Below are 16,059 nucleotides of genomic sequence, written 5' to 3' on the forward strand. Positions count from 1 at the left end.
GCCACTCACCCACCCACTTACCCACTCACCCACCCACCTACTCACCCACTCATCCACCCACCCACTCACCCACCAACTCACCCACCCACTCACCCACCAACCCACTCACCCACCAACCCACCCACCTACTCACCCACCCACTCACCCACCCACTCACCCACCCACCCACTCACTCACCAACCCACTCACCCACCCAACTACTCACCCACCCACTCACCCACCCACCCACTCACTCACCCACCAAACCACTCACCCACCCACCTACTCACCCACTCATGGGTGAGTGGGTGGGTGGGTGGGTGAGTGGGTGGCTGCGTGGGTGAGTGAGTGAGGCGTGGATGGGTGGGTGGTTTGGTGAGCGGGTGGGTGGGTGGGTGAGTGAGTGGGTGGGTGAGTGAGTGGGTAGGGAGTGAGTAGGTGGGTGGGTGGGTGAGTGAGTGGGTGTGTGAGTGAGTGAGTTGGTGGGTGGGTGAGTGAGTGGGTGGTGGTGATGCTGCCGCTGACGATGGTGACAATAATGATGTTGATTATGAGTTTCTCACACCATCAGCTTCAGCAGAATCATCAGCATCATCATCAGAATCATCAGCATCATCAGCATCATCATCAGCTTCATCATCAGCATCATCATCGGCTTCAGCAGAATCATCATCATCAGCATTATCGGCATCTTCATCGTCATCATCGTCATCACCGTCACTGCGGTGGTGGTGGTGGTGGTGACGGTGTTTGTGAGCTGACTGTCACCATGGTGACGGTGGTGGTGGTGACGGTGATGGTGAGCTGACTGTCACCATGGTGACGGTGGTGGTGACTGTCACCATGGTGACGGTGATGGTGAGCTGTCTGTCACCATGGTGACGGTGGTGGTGGTGACGGTGATGGTAAGCTGACTGTCACCATGGTGATGGTGGTGACGGTGGTGGTGGTGAGCTGACTGTCACCATGGTGACGGTGGTAGTGAGCTGACTGTCACCATGCTGATGGTGAGCTGACGGTGATGGTGAGCTGACTGTCACCATGGTGATGGTGAGCTGACGGTGATGGTGAGCTGACTGTCACCATGGTGGTGGTGAGCTGACTGTCACCATGGTGACGGTGGTGGTGAGCTGACTGTCACCATGGTGGTGGTGAGCTCACCATCACCATGGTGACGGTGGTGGTGAGCTGCTGATCGTCTTCATGCCTTCAATGTCTCCCCCAGCTCCTCCACGACTTCCACCCCAAGAAGAAGCAGAAGACCAAAGGCGTCTACAAGGTGAGTGGCTGGTGAGCGAGCCGCTGGTTAGCAGGTGAGCGGGTGGGTGAATGGGTGGGTGGGTGAGAGGGGTGAGCGGGTGGGTGAGTGGGCAGGCGGGCGAGGAGGTGGGTAGATGAGCGGGCGAGCGAGCCGCGGGTGAGCGGGTGAGGAGGCGAGTGAGCGGGTGAGCAGGTGAGCTAAGTGGGTCTCATGGTGATGGTGGTGGTGGTGATGATGATGGCGGCGATGATGATGGCTGCAGTGGGTCTCATGGTGGTGGTGGTGGTGGTGATGGTGGTGGCGGCGATGATGATGGCTGTAGTGGGTCTCATGGTGGTGGTGATGATGATCATTTCACTGCTTCCCTCCCTCCCCTCCCTCCCCGCGTAGACGAAGAGCAGGCAGCCGCTGTGCACCAGCCAGATCTTCGCGCAGGACGAGCACACGACTCAGACGGAGCTCTTCTCTGCCAAGTTTGAGCTGGCGCAGAGCAGCGCTGCCAAGCGCAGGATGTCACTCAAACCCGTGTGGGTGCCCGCACGCTCACCCACCCACTCACTCGCTCACCCACTCACTCACTCACCCACTCACTCACCCGCCCACTCACTCACTCACCCACTCACTCACTCAATCACCCACTCACTCACCCGCCCACCCACTCACTCACTCACCCACCCACCCACCCACTCACCGACTCACTCACCCACTCACTCACCCACTCACCCACTCACTCACCCACTCAACCACCCACTCACTCACTCACCCACCCACCCACTCACCCACTCACTCACCCACTCACTCACTCACTCACCCACCCACCCACTCACTCACCTACTCACTCACCCACTCACTCACCCACTCACCCACTCACTCACCCACCCACCCACTCAACCACCCACTCACTCACTCACCCACCCACCCACTCACCCACTCACTCACCCACTCACTCGCCCACTCACCCACAAACTCACCCACCCACTCATCCACTCACTCACCCGCCCACCCTGACGTCGCGTGTGCGTGCGTGCGTGTGTGTGCGTATGTCTACGTGCGTGTGTGTGAGTGTGTGTCTGCGTGTGTGTGTGTGTCTGCGTGCGTGCGTGTGTCTGTGCATGTGTGTGTCTGCGTGCGTGTGTGTGTCTGTGCATGTGTGTGCGTGTGTGTGTCTGCGTGCGTGTGTCTGTGCATGTGTGTGTGTCTGCGTGCGTATGCGTGCATGTGTGTGTCTGCGTGCGTATGCGTGCATGTGTGTGTCTGTGCATGTGTGTGCGTGTGTGTGTCTGTGCATGTGTGTGCGTCTGCGTGCGTGCGTGTGTGTGTTTGTGCATGTGTGTGTGTCTGCGTGCGTGTGTGTGTGTGTCTGCGTGCGTGTGTGTGTGTCTGCGTGTGTGTGTGTGTGTCTGCGTGCGTGTGTGTGACTGTGTGTGTGTGCTGCGCTCTTTTCAGGTTGGGGACAAATCTCTTCCAGAAGAATCCCAAGCACGTGTCGGTGCTGTCGGAGAGGTGAGCACCTCGCACCGCTGATGGTGATGATGGTGATGATGGTGATGGTGTTGATGGTGTTGATGATGGTGTTGATGGTGTTGTTGATGATGATGATGGTGTTGTTTATGGTGTTGATGGTGTTGATGGTGGTGTTGATGTTGTTGATGTTATTGATGGTGTTGTTGATGTTGATGTTATTGATGGTGTTGTTGATGTTGTTGATGTTGTTGCAGCAGTATCAGCTACGAGAAGCCGCTGTCACCTGTCCAGGTGGCAGCGCTCAGGGCGGAGAGAATCGCTAAGGAGAAGAAGGTGAGAGGGGGGGTGGGGGGGAGAGTGGGGGGAGAGTGGGGGGGGGGAGTGGAGGGAGAGTGGGGGGAGAGTGGGGCGAGGGTGGGTGACTGAGTGCGTGGGTGAGTGGTGGGTGGATGGGTGAACATGCAAACACACATGACTCTGATAATAACAATATGATGCATTGTCTTCAATAACAATGTAACTATAGCGATATGATGCATTGTCTTTAATAACAATGTAACCGTAAAAATAGTATGCATTGTCTTCAATAACAATGTAACTATAACACTAGGATGCATTGTCTTTAATAACAATGTAACTGTAACAATATGATGCATTGTCTTTAATAACAATGTAACCGTAAAAAGAGTATGCATTGTCTTCAACAACACTAACTATAACAATAGGATACATTGTCTTTAATAACAATGTAACTGTAACAATAGGATGCATTGTCTTCAATAACAATGTAACTATATCTTCTTTGGTTCTTTCGGTAAAGTCACGTAGAATGATAATAAAATAATAAATTGATAAATTGTAACTATAACAATATGATACATTGTCTTTAATAACAATGTAACCATAACAATAGGATACATTGTCTTTGATAACAACGAAACTATAACAATGTGATGCATTGTCTTCAATAACAATGTAACTATAACGATATGATGCATTGTCTTTAATACCAATGTAACCGTAAAAATAGGATGCATTGTCTTTAATAACAATGAACTATAACAATATGATACATTGTCTTTAATAACAATGTAACTATAACAATATGATACATTGTCTTTGATAACAATGTAACCATAAAAACAGGATGCATTGCCTTTAATAACAATGTAACTATATCTTCTTTGGTTCATTCGGTAAAGTCACGTAGAATGAGAATAAAATAATAAATTGATAAATTGTAACTATAACAATATGTTTACATTGTCTTCAATAACAATGTAACCATAACAATATGATACATTGTCTTTAATAACAATGTAACCATAACAATATGATACATTGTCTTTAATAACAATGTAACCATAACAATAGGATGCATTGTCTTTGATAACAATGTAGTTATAACAACAGGATGCATTGTCTTTAATAACAATGTAACTATAACAATATGATGCATTGTCTTTAATAACAATATAACTATAACAATATGATGCATTGTCTTTAATAACAATGTAACTATAACAACGGGATGCATTGTCTTTAATAACAATGTAGCTTTGATTTAAAGCTTTCGTGACTGCAGTAATTCATATTCTTAGTTTTTTCGGTAAAGTCACGTTGAAGAGAAAAAACAAAACAACAAAATATATATAAAACAATAAAAAATTCTCACGACGTTTCGACCATAACTCAAACGGTTCTTTGTAAGCCATCTGGCTTCCATGAGAGATTCGTTCATGAGGCTATCCACATATACAAACACAGAGACAATTTCAACCGAGAAGATGGATTCTATCTTAGCAATCATTGGAAAGATTTGATAAATCATTTCAGTTCTTGATTGATTGTTCACGCTTACAGTGGCTTTCAGACAGCATACATAAAAACAAATTTCGTCTCCCCCCTCCTCTTTTCAAAAAATAGATGGACTAGTCCTGGCAAACAGCCAATCGTTGCGCGTGACGCAAACGTTATTTTTATATAAATAAATAAATATGCCTTTTCAAAATAAATTTATGCAAACCGACACACCTGATGATGACCGTTTGAGTTATGGTCGAAACGTCGTGAGAATTTTTTATTGTTTTATATATATTTTGTTGTTTTGTTTTTTCTCTTCAACGTGACTTTACCGAAAAAACTAAGAATATAACAATGTAGCTATGACAATATGATACATTGTCTTTAATAACAATGTAACTATAACAACAGGATGCATTGTCTTTAATAACAATGTAACTATGACAATATGATACATTGTTTTTAATAACAATGTAACTATAACAATAGGATGCATTGTCTTTAATAACAATGTAACCATAACAACAGGATGCATTGTCTTTAATAACAATGTAACCATAACAACAGGATATATTGTCTTCAATAACAATGTAACTATAACAATAGGATGCATTGTCTTTAATAACAATGTAACCATAACAATAGGATGCATTGTCTTTAATAACAATGTAACCATAACAATAGGATGTATTGTCTTCAATAACAATGTAACTATAACAATATGATGCATTGTCTTTAATAACAATGTAACCATAACAATAGGATGCATTGTCTTTAATAACAATGTAACCATAACAATAGGACGCATTGCCTTTAATAACAATGTACCTATAACAATAGGACGTGGCGGCCGCGGGCCGTGTGGGGCCGCCGCCGCCGGATCTCACCGCCGACCAGCCGCAGTGGCTTGTCAACGAGGACTGGGCCCTGCTGCAGGTGACGCGGTGGGGGGTGAGGGTGGTGGGTGAGGTGGGGAGGGTTTAAGGGTTTACGTCACGGTTAAGGTTTAGGGGTTTAGGCCACCCACCCGCTCGACAACAACCACCGCTGCGGTGTTGTCGCTTGTTCCAAGTGGAGAGACCCAAGTGCTACTAAAGCATTTGCTGATGGCAACTTCTTCTTTGGTTCTTGCGGTAAAGTCACGTAGAATGAGAATAAAATAATAAATTTGGTAAAATAAAATAACACAATAAAATTCTCACGAAGTTTTATTTTATTTTATCAATTTATTATTTTATTTTCATTCTACGTGACTTTACCGAAAGAATCCTTGCAGTCACGAAAGCTTTAAATCGAAACATGGCAACTTCGCCAGCCAGCCCAGGCCTCCCCGCATGCTGGAGCTGGCTTCTCATTATTGCCGGGGACGTCGATTTTAATCCAGGCCACGTCTTTCCCTTGTGGCGGCTGCGGCATGAACGTCAATGCAAATTCCATCCAACACGACGGTTTGCAAAGCTTCGTAACGCAAATGCTGCGCTGCTTTAGCCCGCATCCCCAGCTCAAATTCCGGCCGGTTCTGCAAATCGTCCACTCCAACAACTCCACCTTGCACAACCACAACACGAAACGTCCACGACAAAAACGACCTTAAAATCCTTCGACCAAAACATCGACGGCATCAACGACAAATCTCTTGAACTCCGGCACCTTCCTACAAGAGAACTCCATTGACGTAGCCGCCATCGAAGAAACAAAATTAAAATCCACTTCTCGCGCGCCCCGACTTACAAAATGTCACTTTCCTCCGTAAGAGAGACCGACCAACAGCCGGTGGCGGTCTCCCTTTACCTCATCCACGACAGCATTCAATTTGAAGATATTAAAATCCCAATGCCTCATTGTGATATCACCGCAGAAGTCTTAAGCGTCCGTATCAAATCCCGTCTGGGCCCGCTCACCTTAATCAACGTCTACATCTCGGCGACGAGGTCTTGCCCTCGCAACTATGAGTTCAATATATATCGACTTTTACCAAACGACGACTCAATTGTTATTGGAGATTTCGACGCCCACAAAAAAAGGCCGCAGTCTTCCCCTCCCCGATGCACGTGGCGACCTCATGGCCGGTATCTTGAACGGCTCCCCCTATGGGGTACTCGATGAAAAGAATCAAACCAGAGTTCCGTCATCATCTTGCCCTTCAATAGCGTCAGGAAAACTCCTTTCATCAATCGACTGGCGAGTCTTTTTGAGGCCCTTGGAGCCGACCGCCCACCTATTGCGTTGACCCTCAATGCCGCCAAACATTCACAAACTCCTAAAAACCGTTCACTCGATGCTTTTGGTAAAGTCACATAGAAGAGAAATAATAAAATAATAAAAACAATAACATTCTCATGACGTTTCGATTGCTAAACAAACAAGCAATCATCATCAGCAGGTGTGAAATCCACAGCGAGAAGATTTGAAAAAAAATGGCGTTTTTTATGATGATTGCAAACGTCGTGAGAATTATTTTTTTAACGTATTTTTATTATTTTATTGTTTCCCTTCTACGTGGTGGTGACTTTACCGAGAGAACCAAGAATATGAATCCCTGCAGTCACGGAAGCTTTAAATCTACATTTAAATCCTAAAAACCGCTTGTATCACAACTTTAAAAAAGGAAACTGGCCACTTTTCACTTATGATTCAGAATAATTATTCACCGACAACATCAACCATAGCCACACATCCGCACATAACTCTGAAAATAATTTCAGAAACATCATCGCGACTACCACCAAGCACACCATCGCTGGGGGGTTGCTGCAAGCAACACCTTCCCTGCCTCCCTAAACAAGCCTCAACGCTAATAAACCAACGGAACACCATTAGGACAAAAAATCCTACATCACCACAAATCCTCCCGGCCTTCAATATTGAAATCACAAAGCTAATCAATCAAGCCAAAACAGGGAACGCTGGCACGAGTTTGTCGAATCTTTTGACCACCGCCAAAACTCATCAAAACTTTGGAAGACCATCAAAGCCTTAGACGGACACTCCAAACCGCCAATTGCGCAACCACTTTCAACAACAAATCCGATCTTGAAAATACTGGTACCAGTCATCGGCAAGTCCACTCAGCTCCACGTCTTCCTGTACCACATCACTCCATCTCTTCTCTGGCCCGGGCCGCGCCCGTTTAGCCCCCTCTATCCGGCAGAACAAAAGCTGTTTAGGCATGCCGGACCACAGACACACACACACACACAAACTTACCCACTCACCCACCCACTCACCCATCCACTCACCCACCAACCCACTCACCTACCCAACTACTCACTCACCCACCCACCCACTCACCCACCCACTCACTCACCCACTCACCCACCCACTCACTCACCCACCCACCCACTCACCCACCAACCCACTCACCCACCCAACTACTCATCCACCAACCCACTCACTCACTCACCCACTCACCCACCCACTCACCCACCAACCCACTCACTCACCCACTCACCCACCCACCCACTCACCTACTCACTCATCCACTCACCCACCAACCCACTCACCCAACTACTCACCCACCCACTCACCCAACTACTCACCCACCCACCCACTCACTCACCCACTCACCCACCCACTCACCCACCCACTCACTCACTCACTCACCCACCCACCCACCCACTCACTCACCCACTCACCCACCCACCCACGCACTCACCCAACTACTCACCCACCCACCCACCAACCCCCCCCCCCTCCCTCCGTGTCTCCTCACCAGGCGATCCAGCAGCTGCTGGAGCTGCCGCTGAACCTGGCCCCGGTGTCCCCGGCGCACACCCCCAACTGGGAGCTGGTGAGCGATGTGGTGAACGTGGTGAGCCGCGTCTACCGCTCACCCAAGCACTGCCGCTCGCGCTACGAGGCCGTTGTGGTGCCACGCGAGGATGGCAAGGTGGGTGGGTGGGTAAGTGAGTGGGTGTGTGGGTGGCTAGTGGGGGGGTGGGTGGGTAAGTGGGTGGGTTGGTGGGTGGGTGAATGGGTGAGTGGGTAGGTTGGTGAGTGAGTGGGTGGGTTAGTGAGTGGGTGAGTGGGTGGCTGGGTGAGTGAGTGAGTGCATGGGTGAGTGGGTGGGTGGGTGAGTGGGTGGCTGCGTGGGTGAGTGAGTGAGGCGTGGATGGGTGGGTGGGTTGTTTGGTGAGTGGGTGGGTGAGTGAGTGGGTGGGTTAGTGAGTGGGTGAGTGGGTGGCTGGGTGGGGGGGTGGGTGGGTAAGTGGGTTGGTGGGTGGGTGAATGGGTGAATGGGTGAGTGGGTGGCTGGGTGAGTGAGTGGGTGAGCTGACTATCACCATGGTGACAGTGGTGGTGGTGACGGTGATGGTGAGCTGTCACCGTGGTGACGGTGATGGTGGTGACGAGCTGACTGTCACCGTGGTGACGGTGATGGTGAGCTGACTGTTACCATGGTGACGGTGGTGGTGAGCTGACTGTCACCATAGTGATGGTGAGCTGACGGTGATGGTGAGCGGACTGTCACCATGGTGACGGTGATGGTGAGCTGACTGTCACCATGGTGATGGTGATGGTGGTGACGGTGGTGGTGGTGAGCTGACTGTCACCATGGTGACGGTGGTGGTGAGCTGACTGTCACCATGGTGGTGGTGAGCTCACCATCACCATGGTGACGGTGGTGGTGAGCTGCTGACCATCTTCGTGCCTTCAATGTCTCCCCCAGCTCCTCTACGACTTCCACCCCAAGAAGAAGCAGAAGACCAAAGGCGTCTACAAGGTGAGTGGCTGGTGAGCGAGCCACTGGTGAGTGGGTGAGCGGGTGGGTGAATGGGCGAGCGGGTGGGTGAGCGGGTGGGTTGGTGGGTGAGTGGGCAGGCGGGCAAGCGGGTGGGTGGGTGAGAGGGGTGAGCGGGTGGGTGAGTGGGTGGGTGGGTGAGTGGGCGAGCGAGCCGCGGGTGAGCGGGTGAGTAGGCGAGTGAGCGGGTGAGCAGGTGCGCTAAGTGGGTCTCATGGTGGTGGTGATGGTGATGGCGGCGATGATGATGGCTGTAGTGGGTCTCATGGTGGTGGTGGTGATGATCATTTGACTGCTTCCCTCCCTCCCCCTCCCTTCCCTCCCTCCCCGCGTAGACGAAGAGCAGGCAGCCGCTGTGCACCAGCCAGATCTTCGCGCAGGACGAGCACACGACTCAGACGGAGCTCTTCTCTGCCAAGTTTGAGCTGGCGCGGAGCAGCGCTGCCAAGCGCAGGATGTCACTCAAACCCGTGTGGGTGCCCGCACGCTCACCCACCCACTCACTCGCTCACCCACTCACTCACTCACCCACTCACTCACTCACTCACCGACCCACTCACTCACCCACTCACTTACTCATCCACTCACTCACCCACCCACTCACTCACCCACCCACTCACTCACTCACCCACTCACTTACTCATCCACTCACTCACCCACCCACTCACTCACCCACTCACTCACCCACTCACTCACTCACCCACTCACTTACTCACCCACTCACTCACCCACCCACCCACTCACTCACCCACCCACTCACTCACCAACTCACCCGCCCACTCACCCACCCACTCACCTACCCACTCACTCACCCACCCACCCACTCACCCACTCACTCACCCACTCACCCACTCACTCACCCACTCACCCACCCACTCACCCACCCACCCACTCACTCACTCACTCGCCCACCCACCCACACACTCACCCACTCACCCACCCACTCACTCATCCACTCACCCACTCACCCACCCACTCACTCACTCATCCACTCACTCACCCGCCCACTCACTCACCCACCCACCCACTCACTCACCCATTCACTCGCCCACCCACCCACACACACACTCTTCCACCCACTCGCCCACCCACCCACACACACACTCTTCCACCCACTCACCCACCCACTCACTCACCCACTCACTCGCCTACCCACCCACCCACTCACTCACCCACTCACTCACTCACCCACCCACTCACCTACCCATTCACCCACCCACCCACCCACTCACCCACCCATCCACCCACTCACTCACCCACTCACCCACCCACCCACTCACTCACCCACTCACCCACCCACTCACCCACCCACCCACCCACTCACTCACTCATCCACTCACTCACCCGCCCACTCACCCACTCACCCGCCCACCCACCCACACACACACTCTTCCACCCACTCACCCACCCACTCACTCACCCACTCACTCGCCTACCCACCCACTCACTCACCCACTCACTCACCCACAAACTCACCCACCCACCCGCTCATCCACTCACTCACCCGCTCCCTCTGACGTCGCGTGTGCGTGCGTGCGCGTGCGTGTGTCTACGTGTGTGTGTCTGCGTGCGTGCGTGCGTGTGTCTGTGCATGTCTGTGTATCTGCGTGCGTGTGTCTGTGCATGTGTGTGTGTCTGCGTGCGTGTGCGTGTGTGTCTGCGTGCGTGCGTGTGTGTCTGTGCATGTGTGTGTGTCTGCGTGTGTGTGTGTGTGTCTGTGCATGTGTGTGTGTCTGCGTGCGTGTGTCTGTGCATGTGTGTGTGTCTGCGTGCGTGTGCGTGTGTGTGTCTGTGCATGTGTGTGTGTCTGCGTGCGTGCGTGTGTGTGTCTGTGCATGTCTGTGTATCTGCGTGCGTGTGTCTGTGCATGTGTGTGTGTCTGCGTGCGTGTGCGTGTGTGTCTGCGTGCGTGCGTGTGTGTGTCTGTGCATGTGTGTGTGTCTGCGTGCGTGTGTGTGTGTGTGTCTGCGTGCGTGTGTGTGACTGTGTGTGTGTGTGCTGCGCTCTTTTCAGGTTGGGGACAAATCTCTTCCAGAAGAATCCCAAGCGTGTGTCGGTGCCGTCGGAGAGGTGAGCACCCCACACCGCTGATGGTGATGATGGTGATGGTGTTGATGGTGTTGATGATGGTGTTGATGGTGTTGATGATGGTGTTGATGATGGTGTTGATGATGGTGTTGATGGTGTTGATGATGGTGTTGATGATGGTGTTGATGGTGTTGATGATGGTGTTGATGATGGTGTTGATGATGGTGTTGATGGTGTTGATGATGGTGTTGATGGTGTTGTTGATGGTGTTGTTGATGGTTTTGATGTTGTTGATCGTGTTGATGGTGTTGATGCTATTGATAGTGTTGTTTATGGTGTTGATGTTGTTGATGTTGTTGATGTTGTTGATAGTGTTGTTGATGTTGTTGATGGTGTTTTTGATGTTGATGTTATTGATGGTGTTGTTGATGTTGTTGATGGTGTTTTTGATGTTGTTGATGTTATTGATGGTGTTGTTGATGTTGTTGATTGTTGTTGATGGTGTTCTTTATGTTGTTGATGTTGTTGATGGTGTTTTTGATGTTACTGATGTTATTGATGGTATTGATAGTGTTGTTGATGTTGTTGATGGTGTTGTTGATGTTATTGATGTTATTGATGGTGTTGTTGATGTTGTTGATGTTGTTGCAGCGGTATCAGCTACGAGACGCCGCTGTCACCTGTCCAGGTGGCAGCGCTCAGGGCGGAGAGAATCGCTAAGGAGAAGAAGCTGAGAGTGGGGGTGGGGGGGGAGAGTGGGGGGAGAGTGGGGGGAGGGTGGGGGGAGAGTGGGGGGAGAGTGGGGCGATGGTGGTTGACTAAGTGCGTGGGTGAGTGGTGGGTGAATGGGTGAACATGCAAACACACATGGCTCTGATAATAACAATATGATGCATTGTCTTCAATAACAATGTAACTATTACACTAGGATGCATTGTCTTTAATAACAATGTAACTGTAACAATATGATGCATTGTCTTTAATAACAATGTAACTATAACACTAGGATACATTGTCTTCAATAACAATGTAACTATTACAATAGGTTACATTGTCTTCAATAACAATGTAACTATTACAATATGATGAATTGTCTTCAATAACAATGTAACTATAACAATATGATCCATTGTCTTCAATAACATTGTAACTATAACAATAGGATACATTGTCTTAAATAACAATGTAACTATAACAATATGATGAATTGTCTTCAATAACAATGTAACTATAACAATAGGATGCATTGCCTTTAATAACAATGTACAGTGAGGGATAAAAGTATTTGATCCCCTGCTGATTTTGTACGTTTGCCCACTGACAAAAAAATGGTCAGTCTATAATTTTAATGGTAGGTTTATTTGAACAGTGAGAGACAGAATAACAACAACAAAATCCAGAAAAAAAAGCATTTCAAAAATGTAATAAATGTATTTGCATTTTTATGAGGGAAATAAGTATTTGACCCCTCTGCAAAACATGACTTAGTACTTGGTGGCAAAACCCTTGTTGGCAATTACAGAGGTCAGATGTTTCTTGTAGTTGGCCACCAGATTTGCATACATCTCAGGAGGGATTTTGTGCCACTCCTCTTTGCAGATCTTCTCCAAGTCATTAAGGTTTCGAGGCTGACGTTTGGCAACTCAAACCTTCAGCTCCCTCCACATATTTTCTATGGGATTAAGGTCTGGAGACTGGCTAGGCCACTCCAGGACCTTAATGTGCTTCTTCTTGAGCCACTCCTTTGTTGCCTTGGCCGTGTGTTTTGGGTCATTGTCATGCTGGAATACCCATCCACGACCCATTTTCAATGCCCTGGCTGAGGGAAGGAGGTTCTCACCCAAGATTTGACGGTACATGGCCCCGTCCATCGTCCCTTTGATGCAGTGAAGTTGTTCTGTCCCCTTAGCAGAAAAACACCCCCAAAGCATAATGTTTCCACCTCCATGTTTGACGGTGGGGATGGTGTTCTTGGGGTCATAGGCAGCATTCCTCCTCCTCCAAACACGGCGAGTTGAGTTGATGCCAAAGAGCTCCATTTTGGTCTCATCTTACCACAACACTTTCACCCAGTTGTCCTCTGAATCATTCAGATGTTCATTGGCAAACTTCAGATGGTCATGTATATGTGCTTTCTTGAGCAGGGGGACTTTGCGGGCGATGCAGGATTTCCTTCACGGCGTAGTGTGTTACCAATTGTTTTCTTGGTGACTGTGGTCCCAGCTGCCTTGAGATCATTGACAAGATCCTCCCGTGTAGTTCTGGGCTGATTCCTCACCGTTCTCATGATCATTGCAACTCCACGAGGTGAGAACTTGCATGGAGCCCCAGGCCGAGGGAGATTGACAGTTCTTTTGTGTTTCTTCCATTTGCGAATAATCGCACCAACTGTTGTCACCTTCTCACCAAGCTGCTTGGCAATGGTCTTGTAGCCCATTCCAGCCTTGTGTAGGTCTACAATCTTGTCCCTGACATCCTTGGAGAGCTCTTTGGTCTTGGCCATGGTGGAGAGTTTGGAATCTGATTGATTGATTGCTTCTGTGGACAGGTGTCTTTTATACAGGTAACAAGCTGAGATTAGGAGCACTCCCTTTAAGAGTGTGCTCCTAATCGCAGCTCGTTACCTGTATAAAAGACACCTGGGAGCCAAAAATCTTTCTAATTGAGAGGGGGTCAAATACTTATTTCCCTCATTAAAATGCAAATTAATTTATAACATTATTAACATGCGTTTTTCTGGATTTTTTTGTTGTTTTTCTGTCTCTCACTGTTCAAATACACCTACCATTAAAATTATAGACTGATAATTTGTTTATCAGTGAGCAAACGTACAAAATCAGCAAGGAATCAAATACTAAAACTGAGACACCTTTATATATCATCATCGTCATCATCATCAGCCATGGTCAATGAATGGAGGCCTCCCCAACCCACCACCTTTGACGATGCTATGATGTAATAATCCAACTATGACCTGCACACGAGCTGATTTCATTGCTCCATCTCCCAACTGATGCGTTACATTCTTTGACTGCCATGCCTGTTAACAATGGTTACTTTACAAATAATTCTGGTCCCACCATATGATGTTGTTCAGGAGATTAATTTGCTAATGGACATTGTTTTGATCTCTCAGTTGTTCAGCAACAGCACTTGCATGTAACAACAATAATATATCTTCATCAACATCACGATACACTAAATATGAGCTTGGGTAAACAATGATCTTTTAATGATTTATATGTGCTGATCTCTCATTGCTTAGCTTATTGAAAATGTGGAGGAAGATACCGTATTATAGACCAAAAAATATCCATAATATACAATCACAAAGCAAACATTGTGTGTCATTGCCGAGTACATGATATGAACTGGATAATGCAATAATTGATTCACATTCTAATACATACGTGTGCACATCTGTTAATATTTTTTTCACCTTGCGCAACAAATACGTTACAAATGTGAAATTAAATTTAGTATGCGTGGAGAACGTCTTTCACACTGTACGTAGCCAACCGTGCTATAATCGGAGCTGCGACATGATTCCCTGATTGCATGTGCATCCATGTGTTGCTTTGTGCTCGGATTGCTTCTTTTTTCATCGTCAACAGTTACAACAATAAACGCACATCAGTGCTTTAATCAAGCATTCTTATTTTCAGTGGTCGTGGGTGCTGTGTCAAATTATTTCCATGCATTTAGGGCGATTTTAACTTGGGGACAAATGATCGGAGTAGGTTACATGTCAAGACGTTATGTAAAGACCGTGAGAGGTCGCTTAGTATATCAACTAAATGTTGCAAATTCTTGGTTCTTTCGGTAAAGTCACGTAGAAGGGAAACAATCAAATAATAAAAATATAAAACAATAAAATTCTCGCTAGAAGGGAAACAATAAAATAATAAAAATATAAAACAATAAAATTCTCTATTATTTTATTGTCTTCCCTTCTACGTGGTGGTGACTTTACCGAAAGAACCAAGAATATGAATCCCTGCAGTCACGAAAGCTTTAAATCAACAATTTAAATGTTGCAAGTTTGACAAATGAAAGAAAGTAAATTGAGTTATGTAGAAAAAACAGCTTGCACAAGCTTCTGCCCACCCCCCAGCACACAAATCCTCCCAATCCCCCCCCCCCCCCACTTCTCCCTTTCCACCTCCCCACCAGTATATAGCAGCCTATAAATGAAACATGCAAATAAAACAACATGCAGCAAAATCTTGGTTGCATGCTCGTTTCAAATTATTTGAATGATAAACAAAGCTTCGAGGGTTATTTTGCATTTTAGTAAATACCATAACCAAGCAAATGTGAAATAGAATTGAGAGTCAAATGACTTATCATCAAAGTCATTCTCTATCCGCTTCTGGAAGAAGGCCTTCCAATGTCCATCTCTCAATTGTCTTGCGAGTGATCAGAAACAATGATCAGGAACGGAACTCACACTGACAAATCAAATGTAACAATCGCACACGTTGGGAATTTCGCTGCGAGACAGAAAGCGGAACACAAAATGGATGAGCACAAGTGCGAGTAGAGCATATAAGTACAGTACAACAATGGATCCTTCAGCTGACCACCTTGCACCCCTGCAGCTGCCCATGCCAACCTGCTATGCGTGTGGTCAGCACTGCGCCAGCAACATCCAAGTTAAAACCTGATTATCTTCCAGGATTTCACTAGATCGGGTACATTCTGGGTTATTTGGGCATAGCTGCTGATGCTGATGATTGAAAAGTTTTCATCCTGTGAACAAACGTAGCCCCCCATTATGGGA

At 48.0% G+C, this 16,059-nt stretch overlaps 1 protein-coding gene across 1 annotated transcript in view; it reads left to right on the forward strand.

The window, feature by feature from the left end:
* The window catches only part of LOC142917085 (uncharacterized), a 40,506-nt gene extending 24,687 nt beyond the window's left edge, over positions 1–15,819 (forward strand). The window contains exons 4-14 of the mRNA XM_076061781.1: positions 1,205–1,258; positions 1,631–1,767; positions 2,687–2,743; positions 2,959–3,037; positions 5,348–5,443; positions 8,223–8,396; positions 9,177–9,230; positions 9,584–9,720; positions 11,262–11,318; positions 11,928–12,012; positions 15,781–15,819. Coding sequence (XP_075917896.1) covers positions 1,205–1,258; positions 1,631–1,767; positions 2,687–2,743; positions 2,959–3,037; positions 5,348–5,443; positions 8,223–8,396; positions 9,177–9,230; positions 9,584–9,720; positions 11,262–11,318; positions 11,928–12,012; positions 15,781–15,819 — 969 coding nt within the window. The remainder of the gene's footprint in view (positions 1–1,204; positions 1,259–1,630; positions 1,768–2,686; positions 2,744–2,958; positions 3,038–5,347; positions 5,444–8,222; positions 8,397–9,176; positions 9,231–9,583; positions 9,721–11,261; positions 11,319–11,927; positions 12,013–15,780) is intronic.
* Positions 15,820–16,059: the final 240 nt, after the last annotated feature.

Source organism: Petromyzon marinus, unplaced genomic scaffold (genome assembly GCF_048934315.1).
Source record: "Petromyzon marinus isolate PM22_M1 ecotype Great Lakes invasive population unplaced genomic scaffold, UKy_Petmar_22M1.pri1.0 PM_G_Scaffold_41, whole genome shotgun sequence".
NCBI classification, from domain to species: Eukaryota; Metazoa; Chordata; class Hyperoartia; order Petromyzontiformes; family Petromyzontidae; genus Petromyzon; species Petromyzon marinus.